The sequence below is a fragment of the Cetorhinus maximus genome, chromosome 18, assembly GCF_964194155.1.
Source record: "Cetorhinus maximus chromosome 18, sCetMax3.hap1.1, whole genome shotgun sequence".
NCBI classification, from domain to species: domain Eukaryota; kingdom Metazoa; phylum Chordata; class Chondrichthyes; order Lamniformes; family Cetorhinidae; genus Cetorhinus; species Cetorhinus maximus.
Genome location: NC_135896.1, coordinates 80,096,894 through 80,120,560, shown reverse-complemented (window position 1 = coordinate 80,120,560; position 23,667 = coordinate 80,096,894). Strand labels below are relative to the sequence as shown.

The following is a 23,667-nucleotide window of genomic DNA, read 5'->3' as shown; positions in this document are numbered from 1 at the left end:
AGTTTGAATATGTTGGACTATCAATCTGTCAGCTACTCTTGGCAAACAGTCCATCAAGCCAGGAATCCAACATGCTCTACAGGCAAAAGCAGCCCTCACTGACACCCAGGAAGGTAGTCGTATCATCTGGAGTCCAACAAATGTTCTGCTCTTTCACATTAAAAGGCACAGAAATTACATTGTGCGTCACCAGTGACCATTGTGATTTATGCCCTTGCATTTTCTTTTTCTGCACCATTTCATATATCTTACTAATTCATCTTTGTTCATCAGATTCTGTTACATAGCTTCAGATTCTGCTATCAGATGGACAGATGGCCCCAAAAGCAAAGGAGATAGCAGCCCCCAAATTTAGTGATGTCTTTCTGGGGTGTCTGCTGGATGCAGTGGAAGACCGCCATAGTGTCCTCTACCTCCACTCTGGCCACAAGAAGTCCACCAGAGTCACCAATCCGACCTGGGAGGCAGTGGCAGCGGTGGTCAGTGCCAACCGAGCACAGAGCAGGTCAACTATCCAGTGGAGGAAGAGGATGAATGCTCTCATTTGTTCCGCCAGGCTAAGTCAACCACCTCATCATTCTCAACTCACACTCACAAACCCATCACACATCCACAGGGATTTCACGCCTCAAGGGACAGCACCACTAACTCTCACACACATCCTCACATCTCCATTAGGCTCATAGCCTCTGGAGCTTGTGTCCTTATCTCGTCCATGGCTCCGCTCACCACATAAACATTCCACGCAGTGCCATGCGTCCTGCTCACACTCTCTCCATCTGTTTTCATGCATGAGAAACTGACTCACAACAGCATGGAGAGGTTCCAGGCTGGGGGTGGAGTGGCCCACATTAGGCCCCTCACTCACTTTGAGGAGCGTGCCATAGCGCTGACTGGTGAGGACGTGGACGGTGCCTGTGGCGATGGTGAGGTTGGCGCATGAGGATCCAGCACCCCATCATCCCTCTCTCAACACAACAGCCAATAGGACTCCTCCCCCATTGAAGAGCTAAAAATAAGCAACCTGGAAGACCCGTCACAGTGCTTACCCACACCCTCCACCAGCGCAGAGGGACACACCTCATTGGGACCTAGATCTAGAGCAGGCTCGGGTTCACAACCTGGTGGTCACCGCACTGACATGTGCCCGCAGCAGGAGGAGGCAAGTTCAGCTGAGCTCCCTGGCACTCGGAGGACTGCTAGGGAGGAGGCATCTGTGAGGTCTGCGTCAGATGACAAGCCTCTGGATTTGGCCTTCCAACTCATCATGGAGAGTCAGAAGAAGGCGGAGAGATATCACACAGAGGTGTTGGAAGCCCCCAAAAGAGTGGCACGCAAGTCGGAGGAGTGCGTCCGCCTGCTCTCTAATGAAGTGGTGCCCACATGTGCGTACATGGAGGTCTCCATGATAGATGACGGACACCACGGAGACCCTGGTCCAATAGAACGCGGAGATGTGTGCAGACCTGCTCTCCATCACGGTAGCCATGGGTGAGTTCCTGCAGTGGCAACACGAGAGAGAACTAGGGCACCTCGATGTCCCTCCAGGTGCTCTTTCACCTCAAACAGTCAGGCCGGGGTCCTCAGGCACGCGAAGGGAGGAGGAGCGACAGCTGGACACCGCTGGGTTATCCACTCAGGAATCTCAGAGGCTATCCATTCCCTCCGAGTCCCCTTTGCCTGTGACCCCCTCAACTTCGTCCTCAGTTACCGCAGAGAGAGCAGATGGTCCACAGGAGGACAGCTAAAGCAAGCTGGGGCCCTCAAGGCCTTGGCTTTCCAGAGGACACACGCCGCAATCTTCAGAGGCAGCAGGGCCAACCGTTGCACAGGCTGTCTCCACCCCTGCTGCGGATGTCAGGGCAGCACCTAGAAGAAGTGGTAGGCCTAGAAAAGTTAAGAAATTCTGATCACAAGTGCTTGCATGAGTGAACATATTTTGTCACTTTATAATCAGAAAATATATTCACTTCCACTGAATAATGTGTAATGTTGTCTTTTGGCTTCATTAACAGGTTCCACACAGCCAGATCACGAGTGATTCTGGAGGAAGAATTATGTGTGTGGCAGGGCCTTTCAGAGCCTCATGCAAGCACTCTCCCACACATGCGGAGTCTTCATCCATCACATTCATCACAATGTCCTGAACATTTTCAATGCTGCCTGCTGGGTTTCTCTTTCAGTTGTCCATCTGAGCTGACCTGCATCTCCGTCCACCCACTGACTACACTTCCATGCAGCATCTTTACCCGTCCAACATGAGGCTCTGCTTGCTTTCAATTTCGACAATGATGGTCATAGTCAAGTTTTTGATCTGTTCCCCCATCCTTTCCCCTCCCCAAGTCACCCATGTCCTTTTCCCCATCAATGTCGACCCCTTGGCATCACCTTGCACCTCCCCACCGTCACTTACCAACCTGAACCCTTGTCTTTCCAGGATGTCCAGGTGAACGTGCATGTTCCCTACCTTCCTGAGAATCCCAGCCCCATCCACATTGACCTCCCCGACCTCCTCCTTCTCACCCCCAGGGTTCATGTCTGCCTCCGTGTCCCCACCAACCACCCTCGCCACCCTTCTACCGCTACTAATGCACCCTGACCCTTCCACCCTTCCGGCTCCCTCTACCCCCTCTCACACTCACCATCCCCTCCTACCACTCCCTCAGTTTGCTCCCCAACAGGCAGTCATTAACTCCACAGACCCCTCCCTTGCACGTTCACCTGGACATTCCCCCTTACTCCCTCCTCTCCCCCAAACTCTTTCCTCCCCCCAGACAGTTTTCCCCCCCGAACTCCTTCTCCCCTCTGAACTCCTTCTCCCCTCCAAACTCCTTCCCTTACACTTTCCTCGCCCCTTACGCCGACCTCCCCGCTTGCCACAATCTGCCCCATTACACTCTCCTCCTCCCCGTGCCGTCTCCTCCCCCCTCCCAACCTCAATCCCCGATACATTTGTCCGTCCTCTCCCAAACTCACCCACCCTCAACACCTTCACTCCCCCATGCAACTTGATCCTCCCCACCCCTCCAACCTCACCCACCCAGAACACCTTCCTCACCCAGTCACACCTAGACCTTCCTGGCATGGGGGGATGATTCCAGTCAGGCCTTATTTTGCATCCCATTACCAGGATGCAAATTGGGTTCATGCTGGCCTTAAGCAGGATTCGCATTCCGCCATGCACCATCGGATGATCCCGCTGTACTACCGTGTCAGCATGAAACCGATTTTTGGTCTTCTCACCATATTGTCCCCTCCACCACCCGCCGCAAGGCCAATGGGGCTGGAAAATTCCAGCCTCAGTTTCTTCACTGCCCTATCATGAGTGATCCCACCATCTTGGTAATAATTAAACAGTTCTTACATGTTATATTTGAGGAACAAGATAAGCAGGTCAAGTAAAATAAAGCAACCCTCTGTGGCTTGGATGGTTCAATGATCCCCTCTGTATTGAATAGCAGTTTCTGATATACAGCCCTAGCACCCGTACAGATGAAGCATCTTCTGGACCTATAACATCAGAGGAATCAGGCCTCCCTTGCTTGGTATATATTATTTCTTTTCTCTGGGCATCACATACTGAACTGATTGAACTGTAGTTGTCTCCGTAATATTGGCAACAAAATTTGACTTTACACATGACTCTAAGTTGGTTTGAGACACTTCACTGTAAGAAGCTGACCAATCAAGAACTAACAAAATTTATCACTACAACAGTTTGATGAATTTCATAAGAATATTTCAGGTGAGGAAGGTCATTTGGCCCATCTTAGTTCCTCAACAGGATGCACATTTATAGTGAGTAAAAGAATGGTATTCCAAGAAGAAAACAGATTTAAAAGCCGAGCTTGTTGATGAAGAATGCTTGATAGAAGTCAGGGCCCCTCAGCTCTCGATATACAAATAACCACATAACTAAGAATGAATAGTAAGGAATAGAGCAGAAGGCGGAATAACAAGAGATTCAAAATCTTTTTTTAAATCATCCACAGGTACTTCTTTTGTGAAGGTGACAGAGTGGTACTCGAACAGAAAGGATATGTTGAAGAAAATTGAACGTAACATGAGAACACGGACCATTACAGAGTACTTTAAAAACGGCCGATACATGGCTATCAATAGTAAGGCCAACGAAACTTCAATAAGAGGATACGTGACTGACAGGAGTGGTTTATAGAAAAATTAGATACGGTGAGGCCCACATGGCCCTTTTAGAGTCTCCTGGATTGTAGGAACAACTCGGGTCTGCAAGCAGTGCATGGACTGTGTGATTAAGCACTTCCATGCTGCATGTGTTCTTCACAGGCTACCTGACACTGTTGTGATCCCAAACTATTCTCCTAGGTTGGGCCTGTTTATTCATGCAAGGGTGGGCTCCCCCACCACCCAACCCAACGTCAGGATTCTCACCACTGAAAGGGAACCCATCACAACCAGGAGCAGAAGAGCCTCTAAGAGGATTCCAATAATTTATTTTTGGTCTAAAATACTTAATTGTTGTGGCTGAAGTGGAAGGAGGGAAATGCGCAGTTAGACCCTCCCCCTCCATTTAAGCAGCAGGAAATTGAAGTACCCCATAGTTCTCATCTGTACCTCATTGGACTAGAGTACAGAGGGATTTACTCTGCATCTCATGGTACAATAGCTGAGTTGAGGTTGCTTGATATCAACACTGGGTGCCTGAAATGGTAAAATATTCTATTTCCTAGCAATAATATCCCTTCCGAAAACACCTTGGAGGGAAAAAAGTCATTAGGAGAAATTGGCACTTAGTGCAAGCATAGCAGTTATGGATTAAATATTACCGAGAATGAATTTCCAGTGCTCCTCCTCTTCCTTCCTTTGCCCTCAGTTTTTGTAATCAAGACTCATGTCATTGTCTTCTGCTTTAAACTTACAGCAATCTTTTTTCCCTTCTCCCCTTAAATCATGGGCATTATTTTTGTACTGGTGTTGAGATAGTACTGAAAACCTAAGCTCTCAATTCCTTGCAGTACAGCCCAATGAACGCAAATCACCCTTTGGTGACTCAAGTGGTCAGTATTCAATTGTGAAAATGGCAAAAAGCTATCCAACTTTGAGGGAGGGGAGATGATGTCAACATAGGCATTTTCCAGCACATTGTCAAGATAGAGGTCAAGGGTGCTGAGGTCTGGGGTAGACACCCTTACTGTTGCCCTGCCTGAGTCTAGCTAACTCCACACACACCGGGGAGTTGAGCCACTTCCCCATGCACAATTATTAATCTTGCTTTATTGTATTGGGAATCAAGATGAGAGGCTGATGCCCCCAATTTTATGGGAATCAGCTCCTGATCCCTATCCAGCAGCTACTGCTGGAATATATGGATAAGGGCTGAGGGCAGGGTTGAGCTTGGGCAGCAGTGTCTCCCATGATAGAATAGCCTGTTATCACTCCCTACCTAAGCAGGCACATGAATTGTTGTTTGCGGGGAGATAGTGGAGGTGAGGGCTGTCAGTGGTTATGAAATCACACAAAAAGAAATTCTAGCTACCATGAGAGAAGGGAAGAAAATTGGCCATAAATAGACATTGGATAATGGAGTTGTGAAATGCTTTGGTTCACTTTGATCTTTAACTTGTGGACCAGTCCCACCAGTCTCGTTCACTACACTGCCTCTCCCTGGTGTTTGTATCTTGTAGAGCACGTGTTTCGATCATCTGAACCAGAGACTGACCGGACTTTGAAGTACATTAGCAAGCTGCGTGTGGATGGGCTAGTGAGCAGAATGGAAACCCCTTCAGAGATGACAGAGAAATTCAAGGACAGGCCAGATTTCCTCATTTACAGACAAGCAACATTTATCAAACGAGCAAGGAAAGTGAAGATCTCAGGAATTTTTCAAGTAAACTATCGCACCATTGTGGTAAGTAATCGGTTTATTCCTCCTCTCCATCTTCCCTTTTTCTCCTCTTACTGCACCTCCTGTGCAAACTAGTACTTGGCACTTTGCCAAGTGACAATGGCCTCAAGAGCAAGCCTAAAAAGGTGAGTTGTTCTACCTTGGAGGGCATCATGGGATGATACTATTTGACATCTAGCAAAGGGTCACTGGACAGTGATTCAGGGGCAAGAAGTAGCCCAGGCACACTGAGACCAATCGTACTGCTCACATCATCATCCTCAAAGACCCAAAGACGATTTGTGGAGTCCCCTGCCACCACAAACCCAGGCTATGGATTTCCGCCTGATTGACTGGCGGAAGATTGGCAGAAATCTCTTTTTTTACCCTGAGATTCAGCCTAAGTTATAGTGTCTGTTGACGGAAAACTCCCAAGGAAATTCTCAGCGCGAGAATCAAAGCTGCTACCTTCCTGGTCAATATGGCTCAGTGCCACTTCACACAATGTTACATAGGTAGAGGAGGGGATTGCCCTACAGGAACTGTTAGTCTTTTCACTCCTTTATGATTATTCTAGTTATGTATATTTCCCTGTAATATGCAGCGAAACAGCAGCTGACATGACTGCAGCCTAGAACACTGTCCGGTTTCACTCTAGACAAGCCCATGGCTCGTTCACAGGAGGCCTTTGTCCATGGTACCATTGCCTGAGAAGGTGTCTGAAGACACAATAAAGGTGCTCCTGCATTGTACATTTGCAAACAGATTCTTAAAGGGAATTTAGAATTTTGTTCTTGCCAAGGGGAGTTGATGTCAGTGCCAGGAACTGGAACATTCAGGTACCTAGCATTGCCATCAAGCATGGGCCAGCTGGATACAAAGTGCTTCTTTTCCACGGCCTCAACAAAGTGCCCAGCCTCAACCCCTTACTACCGTATACTGATATTTATTTTACAGTTGATCTCAAGGCTGACCTCTTGATCTAGTGTTGTCTGCCTATAAGTAAATTTGTGGTGAAGTTGTAAGGTTCTCCCAATTGGTTGATAGAGCTTTGGTGGAGATCCATGGAAACTCTGGAGAAACTTTTCTCGGAATTGTCCACTGACAATATCATTGGGAGAAAGTTGGATGATCAGTTCTATTCTTCTTAGGAACAGAGATGCAAAGCAGTCCTTGCTTAACACACACTGGCATAGGACAACATTGGCACACAACTTTAAGCCTGTTTACCTTGGAGGAATGTCAGAGCACACTCTAAGTTTTTCAAAGATTACCTCATCAAAGTAAAGACAAAAATGACAGCCAGAATTAATGGCCAGGATTTTCCCGGGCTGACCGAGGTCTTGCTCAGTGTTCTGGGAACTTGCAGAGAACCCCCATCAGTTCCATGGGGGATGCCCAAAGGAACCAATTGCCCTTCAGACACTTAATTGGCCATCGTCGGGCCTTCCCAATCATTGAGGTCTCGGTGGTAGAAATCCCACCCACCGAGAACTGCCAGCCAATCACAGACCAGCAGCTTGTCATTGCCACCTAGGGGTGGGAATGGTGGCTGCCAGTGGCACTGAATCCACTGAATCAAAGCCGAGAGTCACAGAGGGTGGTGATAGCAGGATGGGGCTTGCAGTATGGGAGTATTGGATGGGGTCATTGGAGGCAATGGCAGGGAGATGAGGGGGATGGCTTTCAGCGGCCACCCCTCTGTGCGATGCTGGATCCCTTGATCGGGCAGAGATAGTGAGACCCCCTCCCCACCAATGGCCGCAGTCAAACCCGACAGATTTTGCTGGTCGGCCTTCCAAGGGCATGGAAGACCCATGAGGCCTCCATTTAAATTCCTGATCCACCATTAAACTGTGGTAGACTCAGGGATAATGGGTGTCAATTAGCTCATTAATGAGCCTAATTCACATCCCACCACCAGTGGTCAGTCCCATCTGTCCCATGACTTATTGGGGGGAGGTTTTCCCACAACTCGGAGACTGACGCAGGGCCTCCCACATGATGGGCTGCATAAAAATCCAGTCCAACTGTTTAAGGAAGCTAGTCAGCTCTAAATGGGGAACTGACCTGAGACTGTAATGGGCAACTGCCCTGCCCTTGTGCTATTCAGCAGCTGAACTTGCCTGCCCAATCTGGGGACACTCTTCCCATGCCAGAGGTTGGACCCCATTCTCAGTGCAGCCTGCAAAGCTATTACTTGCTGTCTAAAACCTGTAGTGGATGACCTATGCCCCTGCTAATGAGAATTGTTCCACCCGCCGTAAGGAGGCAAGTTACATCAAGAGTAGAACTGACGAAGCTGACCCTTGTCATCTTTTCTTCCAGAAAGAGCCAGCAACAAAGCAGCTCACATCAAGGGGCAGCTTCCTACATTATGTCCAGACCCTAGACTGTAATCACCACAGGCTGCTACCTTGTTGATTGTTCAAGATGTCTACAGGTGCAAGCACGCAAATTGTCTGATGATTCAGAGGAACCCCTCCCATCTGGAACCTACAAAACATGGTCTACTTGACTGTGTCTCTGTCACCTCAGGACTGTTGTCAGCTGCTACAACACCTTAATGCTGAAGTGGGGATACAGCCAAACAAATTCTGTCGACTGTGACTGTGAAGAGGCATCCCATACAATGAAATATCTCCTAGTATGTCCTCTACTACCAGAGCCTTGTAGCCCTGAAGACTGGAAATGCTTCAACTCTCGAGCCAGCGCCTGTGTGGAACAGTGGCAAGGGAAGGTGTAACGACATAACGAAAAGGAGTACAATCAGGAGAACAGCTGCGGAAATCAATCCCAGCCCTGTGTTGGAACAGAGTTGGGTCAGGCTATGATACCCCCGATTAGATGAGGCAACAAACAGCTGCTGATATCCAAAATGTTTTCTCAATGGCAGGGCAGAAAAGTTGTAAAACATATTTTTTAAAGAATGTTGTGTGTGGGTTGTGGTAACTTTTTTTATTCCTTCATGGATGTGGGCATCGCTGGCTGGGCGAGCATTTATTGCCCATCGCTAATTGACCTTGAGAAGGTGGTGGTGAGCTGCCTTCTCGAACCGCTACAGTCCATGTGCTATAGATACAGGCACAGTGCTATTAGGGAGGGAGTTCCAGGATTTTGATGCAGCGACAATGAAGGAACAGCGATATATTTCCAGGTCAGGATGGTGAGTGACTTGGAGAACTTCCAGGTGGTGGCGTTCCCGTGGATCTGCTGCCCTTGTCCTTCTGGATGGTAGCGATCATGAGTTTGGAAGGTGCTGTCTAAGGAGCCTTGATAAGTTCCTGCAGTGCACCTTTTAAATGGCACACAATGCTGCCACTGTGCATTGTTGGTGGAGGGAGTGAATGTTTGTGGATGGGGTGTCAACCAAGCGGGCTGCTTTGTCCTGGATGATGTCAAACTTCTTGAGTGTTGTGGCTGCACTCACCTAGGCAAGGGAGAGTATTCTATCACACTCCTGACATATGCCTTGTAGATGGTGGACAGGCTTTGGAAAGTCAGGAGGTGGGTTACTTGCCGCAGGATTCCTAGCCTCTGACCTGCTCTTGTAGCCACAGTATTTATATGGCTAGTCCAGTTCAGTTTCTGATCAATGGTAACCCCCAGGATGTTGATAGTGAGGGATTCAGCGGTGGTAATGCCATTGAATGTCAAGGGGCAATTGTTAGATTCTCTCTTGTTAGAGATGGTCATTGCCTGGCACTTGTGTGGCATGAATGTTACTTGCCACTTGTCAGCCCAAGCCTGGATATTGTCCAGGTCTTTCTGCACTTGGACGTGGACTGCTTCAGTATCTGAGGAGCTGTGAATGGTGCTGAACATTGTGCAATCATCAGCAAACATCCCCGCTTCTGACCTTATGATGGAAGGAAGGTCATTGATGAAGTAGCTGAAGATGTTTGGGTCAAGGACGCTACCCTGAGGAACTTCTGTCCTGGAACTGAGATGATTGACGTCCAACAACCTCAACCATCACACTTTGTGCTAGGTATGACACCAACCAGATGAGAGTTTTTCCCCTGATTCCCACTGTTTCCAATTTCCACACTCGGTCAAATGCTGCCTTAATGTCAAGGGCAGTCACTCTTGCCTCACTTCTGGAGTTCAGCTCTTTTGTCCGTGTTTGAGTCGAGGCTGCAATGAAGTCAGGAGCTGAGTGGCCCTGGCGGAACCCAAACTGAGCATCAGTGAGCAGGTTATTGCTAAGCAAGTACCACTTGATAGCAATATTGATGACCCCTTCCATCACTTTACTGATGATTGAGAGACGACTGATCGGGCCACTAATTGGCTGAGTTGGATTTGTCCTGCATTTTGAGTACAGGACACACTTGGGCAATTTTCCACATTTCCGGGTAGATGCCAGTGTTGTAGCTGTACAGGAACAGCTTGGCTAGGGGCGCGGCAAGTTCTGGAGCACAAATCTTGAGTACTATTGCCGGAATATTGTCAGGGCCCATAGCCTTTGCAGTACCCAGTGATTTCGGCCACTTCTTGATGTCACATGGAGTGAATTGCATTAGCTGAAGACTGACATCTGTGATGCTGGGGACCTCTGGAGGAGGCCAAGATGTATCATCCACTCAGCACTTAAGGTTGAAGATTGTTGCAAATGTTTCAGCCTTATCTGTTGCACTGATGTGCTGGCCTTCCCCATCCTTGAGGACGGGGATATTTGTGGAGCCTCCTCCTCCAGTGTGCTTAATTGTCCACCACTATTCAAGACTGGATGTGGCAGGACTGCAGAGCTTAGATCTGATCCATTGGTTGTGGGATCGCTGTGTCTATCACATGCTGCTTAATCCACTTGGCACGCAAGCAGTCCTGTGTTGTAGCTTCACCAGATTGAAACTTCATTTTTAAGCGTGCCTGGTGATGCTCCGGGCATGTTGTCCTGCACTCTTCATTGAACCAGGGTTGATCCCTGGCTTGGTGGGGGATATGTCGGATCATGAGGTTACAGATTGTAGTTGAGTACAATTCTGCTGCTGCTGATGGCCCATACTGCCACATGGATGCCCAGTCTTGAGTTGCGAGACCTGTTCGAAATCTGTCTCATTTAGCACAGCGGTAGTGCCACACAACACAATAGAGGGTATCCTCAATATGAAGACGCATCTTCGTCTCCACAAGGACTGTGAGGTAGTTACTCCTACTGATACTGTCATGGAAAGATGCACCTGCAGCAGGCAGATTGGTGAAGATGAGGTCAAGTATGTTTATGTATGTGATAATCAGCAGGAGGTTTTCTTGCCCGTGTTTGACCTGATGCCATGAGACTTCATGGGGTCTGGAGTTGATGTTGAGGACTCCCAGGGCACCTCCCTCCTGACTGTATACCGCTGTGCTGCCACCTCTGCTGGGTCTGTCCTGCCGATGGGACAGGACATACCCAGGGATGGTGATGGTGGTGTCTGGGAGATTGTCTGTAAAGTATGATTCTGTGAGTATATGTCAGACTGTTGCTTGAAAATTCTGTGGGACAGCTCTCCCAATTTTGGCACAAGCTCCCAGTTGTTAGTAAGGAGGACCTTGCATGGTTGACAAGGCTGAGTTTGTCATTGTCGTTTCTGGTGCCTAAGTTGATGCCAGGTGATCCATCCGGTTTCATTCCTTATAGGCTTTCTAGCTGTTCTGGTACAACTGTGTGGCTTGCTAGGCTATTTGAGAGGGCATTTAAGAGTCAACCACATTGCTGAGGATCTGGAGTCACATGTAGGCCAGACCAGCTAAGAAGGGCAGATTTCTTTTCCTAAAGGACATCAATGAACTAGATAGGTTTTTACAAAAATCAACAATTGTCATCATCAAACTTTTAATTCCAGATTTTTATAGTCCCCAGAGCATTACCCTGGGTCTCTAGATTACTAGCCTAGTGACAATAGCACTATGTCACTGTCTCCCCTGTTTGCACTCTTGTTGCTAAGTTAGAAGGTGCTCTGTTCAAGTCCCATTCCGGACGCTCCAGTGCAGTACTTTCAGATGAGAAGTTAAACAAAGGCTTTGTCTACCCTCTAAGGTGGACCTAAAGGACCCAAAGGCACTATTTCAGAGAAGAGCAAAGAGTTATTCTCAGTGTTCTGGCCAATATTTACCCCTTAACCAACATCACTAAAACAGATTACCTGGTTAGTTATTTCATTGCTGTTTGTGGGATCTTGTTGTGCACATATTGGTTGCTGAATTTCCTACATTATAACAGTGACCACACTTCAAAAAGTACCCTATTGATTGTAAACCACCTTGGGACACCCTGAGGCCACGAGAGGCGCTATATAATCACATCTTTCTTTGCGTCTCCATTGTTGTCTCAGTTCCTGTGAAACCATTGAAAATAACAAATAATGTATATGTAAAAGAGTTGTTCATTTCTCACTTTGCCTTCCAGAAAATAACAGAACGTTTTGCCAGAAACAGAAAAATTCCAGCTCACCAGGATGTGGCAGAGCAAGTATTTCTGATCACTCAAGAGCACATCCATCTGACCTATCATCGAGAGGATGACAGGATCACAGCATTGAAGCGAGAGTTCGTCCTCCCACCAAACTTGTTGCAAAAGGATGACCAAGAGGTTAACATGGAGCAGATTGTTGTCACCTTTGAGGTACAGCAACACAGTAACTGCACAGAAAAAAGTGCATTGTTTTTATCTTTATTCTCAGAATATGGGCATCACTGCCTAAGCCAGCATTTATTGCCTTCTTTTGAAGGTGGTGGTGAGCCTTCTTCTTGAACCACTGCAGACCATGTGGTGTGGGTACACCCACAGTGCTGTTACGGAGGGAGTTCCAGGATTTTGACCCAGCGACAGTGAGGAATGGATTCATGTCCATGTTGAGATGGTGTGTAACTTTGGATGGAACTTGCAGCAGATGGTGCTCCCAAGCAACCAACTGCCTACATCCTTCTAAAAGTCCCAGGTTTGAAAAGTGCTGCTGAAGAAACCAAGGAGAGTGGCTGCAGTGAATCTTGTAAATTGTACACACTGCGTGCTGGAGAGAGCGGGTGGAGAACTAATCAAGCAGATTGCTTTGTCCTGGATGGTATCAAATATTTTGAATGTTATTAGAGCTACATCCATCCAAACATGTAGAGATTTTTCCACCACACTCCTGACCTGTACCTTGTAGGTGATGGAAAGTGGTGGAAGTAACATTTACATCACACAAGTGCCAGGCAATGATCATCTTCAACAACAGAGAATCTAACCATCTCCCCTTGACATTCAATGGCATTACCATTACTAAAGCCATTGACCAAAAACTGAACTAGACCAACCATATAAATACTGTAGCTACATGAGCAGGTCAGAGGCTGAGAATTCTGTGGCAGGTAACTCACCTTCTGACTCCCCAAAGCCTGTCTACCATCTACAAGGCCCAAGTCAGGAATGTAATGGAATATTCTTCACTTGCCTGGATGAGTGCAGCTCCAACAACATTCAAGAAGTTTGACAACATCCAGGACAAAGCAGCCAGCTTGATTGGCACTCCATCCACCACCTTAAACATTCACTCCCTGCAGCACTGAGGAACAGTGGCAGCAGTGTGTACCATCTACAAGACGCGCTGCAGCAGCTCACCAAGGCTCCTTTCAAACCTGCGACCCTCCACCACCTAGAAGGGCAAGAGCAGCAGACGCATGGGAACACCGCCACTTGCAAGCTCCCCTCTAAGCTACACACCATCTTGATTTGGAACTATAACGCTGTTCCTTCATGGTCACTGGGTCAAAATTGTGGGACTTCCTCCCTAACAGCACTCTGAGTGTATCTGCACAAGATGGACTGCAGCAATTCAACAAGGTCGATCACCACCACCTTCTCAAGTGCAGTTACAGCTGGGCAACAAATGCTGGCCTAGCTGGCGACACCAACATCCTGTGAAAGAATAAAAAAATTTTTTGGAGTGTCAGGAGGTGAGCCAACTGCCTCAGAATTCCTAACCTCTGACCTGCTGTACTAGCTACTGCATTTATGTGGCTGGTTGAGTTGGTAGCCCCCGAGATGTTGATCATGGGGGCTTGATGATGGTGATATGAATGTCAAGGTGAGGTGGTTATTCTCTCACTTGTTGGAGATAACCCTGTAGTGATATCCTGAGGCTGAGATGATTGGCAACAAACACAACCATGTGAATGAGAGAATTGTCTGAATAAAATAAAAACAACTGATCAGCATTTAATGTCTAGGCCTGTATCCTGGTATCATTGGTTAAGCAAGGACAGCTGAGGATCGGATTTTAAATCTCTTGGAAAATAGCACTTGTGATTTGGTGCAGGCACTATTTTATACCAATTCATCATTATCTGCTACTCTCAGCAGAGCTGATGCTCCCATGGGGTGGAATTGTCTGCTCCCATTTGCAGCGGCCATCATGGCGAGCAGGAGCGGAAAATATCGGGAGATTGCAAAAATCGGTTCACGTCATCGTAAAATCAGTTTGCAATTTTGCTATTGTCCACTCCCCCGTTGCACGTTGGAAACCTAATTTCAATACTTCAGCATCAAGTTATAAGCCCTGCTTGTCGGAATCATCCCCTGACGCTGGATCATCCGGGCATGCCGGTGTGATTGCACACCGACGTGTTTCACAACTGTTCATAAGTGACGTGCACCTGGTGAGCTGCAGAAGTCTAAAGGCACTGTATCTGAATGCACGGAGCATTCGCAATAAGGTAGACGAACTAACAGCACAAATAGATGTAAACAGGTATGATATGATTGCGATTACGGAAACATGGCTGCAGGGTGAGCAAGGCTGGGAGCTGAAAATCCAAGGGTACTTGATATTTAGGACGTACAGGCAAAAAGACTGGGCAAACCAAATTAGCAATAATACTGTGGCAAATGAATTCCTGGAGTGTGTACAAGATGGTTTTTTAGACCAACATGTCGAGGAACTGACTAGGGAACAGACTATCCTAGATTTGGTATTGTGCAATGAAAAGTTGTTAATTAATAATCTTGTTGTGCAGGGTCCTTTAGGGAACAGTGACCATAACATGATAGAATTCTTCATTGGGATGAAAAGTAAAGTAGTCTGATCTGAAACTTGGGTCCTTACCTTCGTAATTTCCTTTGTTAAGGTTATGAGGCATGAGTTGGCTAAGATAGATTGGGAACTTTATTAAAAGGCATGACGGTGGATAGGCAATGGCTAATATTTAAGGAATAAATGTATGCATTGCAACAGTTATACATTCCTTTCTGACGCAAAAACACAACAGGAAATACAGCCCAACCATGGCTAACAAAGGAAATTAAGGATAGTATTAGATTCAAACAGGAGTCATATAAAGTTGCTAGCCTGAGGATTGGGAGCAGTTTAGAATTCAGCAAAGGAGGACCAAGAGATTGACTAAGAGGGGAAAATAGGACATGAGAGTTAACTTGAAAGGAACATAAAAGTGGACTGTAAAAGCTTCTATAAGTATGTAAAAAGAAAAAGATTAGTGAAGACAAATGTAGATCCCTTACTTCTGAAACAGGGGAATTTATAATAGAGAACAAGGAAATGGCAGAGCAATTAAATAACTACTTTTGTTCTGTCTTCATGGAGGAAGACACAAATAACTTCCCAGAAATACTAGGGAACAAAGGGTGTAGTGAGAAGGAGGAATTGAAGTAAATTAGTATTACTAAAACAATAGCACTGGAGAAATTAATGGCACTGAAAGCCCGATAAATCCCCAGGACCCGATAATCTATATCCCAGGGTACTAAAGGAGGTGGTCGTGGAAATAGTGGGTGCATTGGTTGTCATCTTCCAAAATTCTGTAGATTCTGGAACAGTCCTGGCAGATTGGAGGCTGGCAAATGTAACCCCACTATTTAAAAAGGATGGAGGGAGAAAACAGTGAATTACACACTGGTTATCCTAACATCAGTAGTTGGGAAAATGCTAGAGTCTATTATAAAGGATGTGATAACAGGACACTTAAAAAATATCAATGGGATTGGACAAAGTCAATATGGATTTATGAAAGGGAAATCATGTTTGACAAACCTACTGGAGTTTTTGGAGGGTTTAGCTAGCAGAATAGATAAGGAAGAACCAGTGGATGTGGTATATTTGGATTTTCAGAAAGCTTTTGATAAAGTCCCACATAAGAGGTTAGTATATAAAATTAAAGCACATGGGGCTGGGGGTAATATATTGGTATAGGTTGAGAATTGGTTGTCAGACAGGAAACAGAGAGTAGGAATCAACGGGTCTTTTTTGGAGTGGCAGATGGTGACTAGTGGGGTACCGTAGGGATCAGTGCTTGGGCTCCAGCTATTCACAATATATATCAATGATTTGGATGAGGGAACCAAATGTAATATTTCCAAGTATGCTGACGACGTGAAATTTGGTGGGAATGTGAGCAAGGAGGAGGGTGTTAAGAGGCTTCAAGGTGATTTAGATAGGTTGACTGAGTGGGCAAATATAATGCAGTTGTAGTATAATGTGGATAAGTGTAAAGTTATCCACTTCGGTAGGAAACAGAATGGTAGATTTAAATGATGATAGATTGGGAGAAGTTGATGTACAAAGGAATCTGTGTGTCTTTGTACACCAATCACTGAAAGCAAGCATGCAGGTGCAGCAAGCTGTTAAGAAGGCAGATGGTATGTTGGCCTTCATTGCGAGAGGATTTGAGTACAGGAGCAAGAATATCTTACAGCAGCTGTACAGGGCCTTGGTGAGACTACACCTGGAGTATTGTGTGCAGTTTTGGTCTCCTTACCTAAGGATATACTTGCCATAGAGGGAGTGCAGCGAAGGTTCACCAGACTGATTCCTGGGGTGGCAGGATTGTTGTATGAGGAGAGATTGGGCCGATTAGGCCTGTACTCACTGGAGTTTAGAAGAATGAGAGGGGAATCTCATTGAAATATTTAAAATTCTGACAGGGCTGGACAGACTGGATGCAGGGATGATATTTCCTCTGGCTCGGGGTCTAGAACAAGGGGTCACAGTCTCAGGGTACAGGGTAGACCATTTAGGACTGAGATGAGGAGAAACTTCTTCACTCAGAGGGTGGTGAACTTGTGGAATTCTCTACCACAGAAGGTTGTAGATGCCAAGTCACTGAATATATTTAAGAAGGAAATAGATAGATTTCTGGACTCTAAAGGTGTCAAGGGGTATGGGGAGAGGAAAGGAATACGGTGTTGAGATAGAGGATCAGCCATGATCATATTGAATGGTACAGCAGGCTTGAAGGGCCGAATGACTTACTCCTGCTCCTATTTTCTCTGTTTTTTTTATTTCATGCCGATGTGTTTCACAACTGTACATAATCAACGTGCACCTGGCAAGCTGCACTTTGCTCCCGACTTTGAGGTTTGTTTGCCTACCTTGCTTCGGGCAGCACTCACAGCCATCAGTGCCAGGCTTCACAGGCAGCATCATATCACTTTTAAGGGGGTTCATGGGCAGGTCTCTACCTACCAGACCGACCGTAAGGCGCAGATGTCTTTTCAACTGCTACAAGGCTAGGGCTTGCTTAGGGAAGGGGGAGAAGTGGCCTCAGGCAAAGGAAGAGATTGCAAGGCGAGGTCTGTACTGGGGAAGGAGGTATCCCAGGATGTGTGTGTGGGAGCACAAATTGATCTGTGCAAGTGGCCTCAAGATGGTGAAGGCTGAGGAGGTAGTCTCCTCAGAGGAGGCCAGATGGAGGTGTGAGGGCATGTGTGAGAGAGTGAGTGGTGATGTCACTTGAGCTGGCAGTGAGTGAGATGCCAGTGAATGTGTGATAGGCTAGGGCTCGCTTGGGGAGGGGGAGAAGTGGCTTCAGGCAAAGCAGGAGGCTGCAGGGGAAGGTCTGTACTGGGGAAGGAGGGGTATCCCAGAGTGTGTGTGGAGCCACATGTTAATCTGTGCAAGTGGCCACAAGATGGTGAGGGCTGAGGAAGCAGTCTCCTTGGATGAGGCCAGGTGGAGATATGAGGATATGTGTAAGAGAGTGAGTGATGGTGTCCCTTGAGCTGGCAGTAAGTGAGATAGCAGTAAATGTTTGATGGGCTTGTGAGTGTGTGAGTTTAGAGTGATGAGATGGTTGCCTTACCCTGGTGGCATGGATGAGATCATTAATCCTCTTTCTGCACTGGATGGCCGACCTCTTCTGTATTGGCACCAACAACCACTGCCACCGCTTCCCAAGCCGGAGTGGTGAGATTGCAGGATTTCCTGCGGCCAGAGAGGGGGCGGAGGACATCACAGTGGGCCAGTGTTGGATCACTGAACTCTTCTTGGCTTTCAGGACCATGCCTTCACTGGACCAGTCCTGGGCTGCAAGCATTGAGAACTGTGTGTGCGGCTGCAGTTTAGATATGGCACCTGGAGTGAGGAAATGGTGAGGTAACAGTGTGGCAGACAATTCAGAGACTGGCCACCAGCAAGGTGTGTGTTTCCTGTGGCTGCATAATTAATGAGGTGGTAAGTGGACGACATGGCACGAAAACCCGCCATTGCAGCCAGCAGGCTAAACACCGTTTTTCACGCCCACTACCGCACTTAGTGCAATTCGGGAATGTTTCTGCCCATAGTGCCTGAGCCTCCTTTCATGGCTTGCATGCCTGTGAGATGGTAACAGCTGGAATTCAGTACTATTCCCTTGCATTGCCTTCCAGTAGCAGTGGAAGCTGTATTCATGCAGCAGTGTCAAAGGGCTCTGTAAACACTTTCGGTCCTGTAAGCCTAGAATTTACTGTTTACAATTTTAATATATGAAAACTTAATGCCCATGCATAACATTCCTTTGTGTTACAAGCTCAAAGAGCACAGTTATTCTAGTATGATGTCTTTATTATAACTGGATATAACGTGGCTGCTTCCAACCTGTCCCTCATGGCAGAGGTCACATGACTACAGAAAGCCAGGTAGGAACTTTAGTACATGATTGCATTTAAATCCAAATCCCCTTTTCATAACAAAGAAAAAGACAAGTTTGCATGCACTATCACGTATAATTGTGAGTTACCCAAGTTTCCTCTTATCCACCCTCAGTTCTCATGCATTAACAAACTGTTCATTATTCTGATCAGTCTCTGCACATGTATTGCATACATTGTTGTTAAATTGTGCAAGTCTCTTTATGGTACACATGCGCGTTGTCGTTGGTTGTTCGTGTGGATGGTGTTCCCTCTCAGGGGAGTGTCACTCCCGTGACACTTATTGTTGCCATGGTAACTGTTGTTGTTGTTCCATTTCTGTTGTTGGGGGACCAGTGGAACTCTGGGACTGATGATCATTCTGTACTCTGTGCAGCTGGTGAGACCCCATCTTCCTGATCAGCCGCCTGTGGTGAAGGAGCAGCTTCTCATGTTCGTCTTGTTCATAAATGGCTGCAGTTTCACCGGTATATTTGGTCATTAACATCCACTACATACAATTGAAGTGACAACTGCTCTACATATGTCCCAAGTTGCTGTGTGGGCTGATGCCTGTTGAGAGCATTGAAAGTTTGTACCCTGACTGGTTCTCCAATGCTCAACTCTGGCAATGGTTTGGCAGTTTTGTCAAAATGAAATTTGGCTTTTTGCTTTTTTACCTTGATTTTTTCACTCACGTCTGTTATTACTCCTGGCTCCAGTAGCTTTTTTGCTATTGGAAGGGTAGTTTGGGTGCGGCGTGACATTCGTTCTTGGACTGGACTACTTTCCATGCCTTCAGTTGATGTGATTCTCCACTTGAAGATTGCCTGGTACACATCTGTGCTAAATTTGTTTGATTTCTCGATGACTCCTTTGGCAATTTTCACAGCCACCCCAGCCTTTCCATTCAGTGTGCCACATATCACCTTTAATTTCAACAGGACCCAGGAGAGGAAAATTCACAGCCATTTTGTGTCTCACCCAGTGATTCACCCAGCCTTTGTTTTGGCGTTTTTAGCAGCTCTGAATATTAGTGTTCCTCTTTTTGTAGCTGTGCTTCAATACAGCTGTTCAAAACTCAATCTCAGCTCCACTCCTGACACCATGGCCAGCATCTTCTGGTCAGCGAGCGGGGGTGGGGCCTGCTTGGCGATGCATAAAATGATGTGGGGTGACGTCAGGCGTGCATCCCGACATCACCCCGCATCATTTAGATTTTCAGTTAGGCGGGCGCGCATCCAAGTCAGATGCCTGCCGACCTGTCAACAGCCTATTAAGGCCATTAAAAAACCAATTGAACTCATTAATGGACCTGCCCATCCAACCTTAAGGTTGGTGGGCAGGCCAGGAGCCCAGGCGGGCTTGTGAAAAAACATGAAACCTCATCCATGGACGGGATGAGGTTTCGTGAGTGATTTTAAAAATGCAGAACATTTTACAATAAAAATTATGGACATGTGACAGTGTCACATGAGGGGACGTGGCAGGGAAATTTTTTTCTAATGTTTATTCAAAGTTTTAAATCGGAGCCGATCTCCCTGAGGCAGCACTTTGCCTCAGGGAGATCTGTGCACTCTATTGCGCGCAAAATCCCCCACCGCCACCCCCCCCACCCCCCCCCCCCCCACCCCGCCCACATAGGGAGCGAATAGCACTTCCTGGTGGATGTCACGCTGGGAGGGCCTTAATTGGCTTAATTGGCCTGCCCACGTAAAATGGCAGCGCGCCCCCAATCGGGGGCACCGATCAGAAGCCCGCCCGCTTGCGCCCACTCCCGCACTTCCCCCCCAAGGGGGGAAAATGTTGCCCCATGTTACAAGCCCAAAGAGTACAGTATCTCTAATACAAAGTCCTTATTATAACTGGATGTAACATAGCTACTCCCAGCCTGTCCCTCATGGCAGGTGTCACATGACTACAGCAAGCCAGGTGATACCTTTAGTACGTGATTGCATTTCAATCCAAACTTTGCTATTTTAGCAAAGAGTTAACACACTGAAAATCAACGAGTTATCTGTGTAGTTATCCAACCTAGAAATATCATAAGAGTGTGCTGGCTTTCATCATAATGTTTTCTAGGCTATCATGTTCAAAGAACTATCAATCCTGGAGTTAAGGGCAGGTATCCACCTCCATTTGGTTACTCTCCACAATCGAACTGATCATGGAAAATTAGGCTAAACTGTCAATGGAAATGCCTTCAGACAAAACTAGTACATACCTCTAAAAGGCAAAAGCTCTATTTGTGTATTTAAATAATTGTGGTCAACAAACAGGGTAAACAGGGTATACCAATGTAATAAAAGGTGGAATTCTGGCTTATTGGGATAGCTATAAAACAAATGGATATGAAGTAAAGTGATAAAAGGTATAAAAAGCTCATATGAAAAAAAATTTGCAAGAGAAATCCAATCCGTTTATAAATATATTAAGAATTTAAAAAAACATATTATGGTAAAGATAGTGGTAAGAGGGAATGTTGGCCCATTAACGACAGATGAAGGTGAGACTTTAATGAATAATAAGGAAATGGTAGATTTGTTAAATTAATACTTTTGTTCCATTTTCAAAGAATACTACTGGTACAAAGGAATCTAAAAATAATTAAGGGGAAGGAGCATATTGATTCAATCTATTCAAAATGGTAACGGAGAAAATAATGGGACTTAAGGTTCACAAATCTCCAGGGCTGCCCTAGGGCATTAAAAGAAACTGGTGAGAAAATTGCATGTGCATTTGTAGTATTGTTCCAATGCACTTTAGATTTGGGAATTGTACCCTTAGTTTAGAATATTGCAAATGTTGCTTGTATTATTTAAAACAGGAAGGAGGGAGATAACATGGATCTATAGGTTTGTCAGTTTAACATCAGTTGTTGGTAAATTACTAAAATCTATCATTAAGGATGGAGTGACTGAATATTCGAACAAGATCATTAATCACTAAAAGCTAGCACACGGGTACAAAATGTACTCACCTTATCGCATGCATACTTCAACTGTGGAAAGCCTCTATCAGACCATCATCAATAGTATTGCATTTAGCTCTGGGTACTGCACATCAGGAAAGATATATTGGCCGTAGAGGAGGTGCAGTACATATTTACAAAAATTATACCAGGGATAAATGGATTAAGTTATGAGAATAGTTGTATAAACCTGACTTATATTCCGTGAATTTAGAAGGCTGAGGAATGACCTAGAATCATAAAAAATAACAGCACAAAAGACACCATTTGGCCATTCATGTCTCTGCTTTCCCAAAAACAGCTATCCAGCCTAATCCCGTTTTCCAGCTCTTGGTCCCATAGCCCTGTAGGTGATGGCACTTCAAGTCCATATCCAAATATTTTTTAGATGCAATGAAGGTTTGAGCCTCTAGCACTCTTTCAGAAGTAAGTTCCAGGCCCCCATTACCCTCTGGGTGAAAAAGAATTCTCATCAACTTCCCTATAATCCTTTTACCGATTACTTTAAATCTTTACCCCTGGTTATTAACATCTCTGCTAAGAGAAATAAGTCCTTCCTATCTGCTCTATCCAGCCCCTCATAATTTTATTTATCTCAGAAATCTCCCATCAGTCTCCCTTGCTTCAAAGGAAACAATTCCAGCCTATGCAATTTTCCTTCATAGCTAAAATTCTCTAGTCCTGACAACATTCTCGTAAATCTTCTTTATATTCTCTCTAGTGTGATCACTCCTTCCTATACTGCGATGAGCAGAACTGTACACAATATTGTAGCTGCACAGCATAACTGGTTTTATACAGTTCAGGCATAATCTGCACGCACATTCTATGCCTCAGCTAATAAAAGATAGTATCCCACATGCTTTCTTAATGGCCTTATTTTCTTGTCCTGCTACCTTGAATCTGTGGACAAGCACACCAAAGTTCCACTGTTCTTCTACATTTCACAGTATCCTACCATTTATTGTGTAATCCCTTGCCTTGTTTATCTTCCCCAAACTCATTACCTCACACTTCTCCAGATTGAATACCACTTGCCACTTATATGCCCACCCTGACCAGTCCATTGATATCACCCTCCAGTCTACAGCTTTCTTCCTCACCATGAACCGCGTGATCATTTTTTGTAACATCTGCAAACTTCTTTTTTAAAATTTTAAAATTTTTTATTCATTCAGGAGATGTGAGCTTCGCTGGCTGGCCCAGCATTTATTGCCCACCCCTAATTGCCCTTGAGAAGGTGGTGGTGAGCTGCCTTCTTGAACCGCTGCAGTCTATTTGGTGTAGGTACACCCACAGTGCTGTTAGGAAGGGAGTTCCAGGATTTTGACCCAACGACAGTGATGGAACGGCGACATATTTCCAAGTCAGGATGGTGAATGACTTGGAGGAGAGCTTCTAGGTTGTGGCGTTCCCATCTATCTGCTGCCTTTGTCCTCCTAGATGGTAGCGGTCGAGGGTTTGGAAGGTGCTGTCTAAGGAGCCTTTGTGAATTCCTGCACTGCATTCTGTAGATGGTACACACTGCTGCTACTGTGCGTCGGTGGTGAAGGGAGCGAATGTTTGCGGAAGTGGTGCCAATCATGCGGGCTGCTTTGTCCTGGACATAATACATAAAACTGGACTATAATGCATAAAATTCTTAATTCATGCCCTGTAAATTTAAGTCTAAGTCATTGATATATACCGTAAAAAGCAAAGGGCCCAGCACAGAACCCTACAGAACCCCACTGGAAACAACTTTCCAGTCATAAAAACACCCATCGACTTTTACTTCCTGACATCTTTGGATCCAACTTGACATGTCACTTGATCCCAGAGCTTTAACTTTTTGAACTAGTCTGCTGTGTGGGACCTTGTCAAACGCCTTGCTGAAATCCATGTAGCCTACATCAAATGCACTACCCTCATGGATATTCTTTGTTACCTCCTCTAAAAGTTACAAGCTGTTAGATTTCCCAAAAATCTGAT

At 46.0% G+C, this 23,667-nt stretch overlaps 1 protein-coding gene across 1 annotated transcript in view; it reads left to right on the top strand.

Annotated features, from left to right (window-relative positions):
- ccdc135 (coiled-coil domain containing 135) overlaps positions 1 to 23,667 on the top strand; it is a 122,723-nt gene that overhangs the window by 61,797 nt on the left and 37,259 nt on the right. The window contains exons 11-13 of the mRNA XM_078563386.1: positions 3,993 to 4,121; positions 5,664 to 5,887; positions 12,255 to 12,470. Of these exons, the coding sequence (XP_078419512.1) occupies positions 3,993 to 4,121; positions 5,664 to 5,887; positions 12,255 to 12,470 (569 nt within the window). The remainder of the gene's footprint in view (positions 1 to 3,992; positions 4,122 to 5,663; positions 5,888 to 12,254; positions 12,471 to 23,667) is intronic.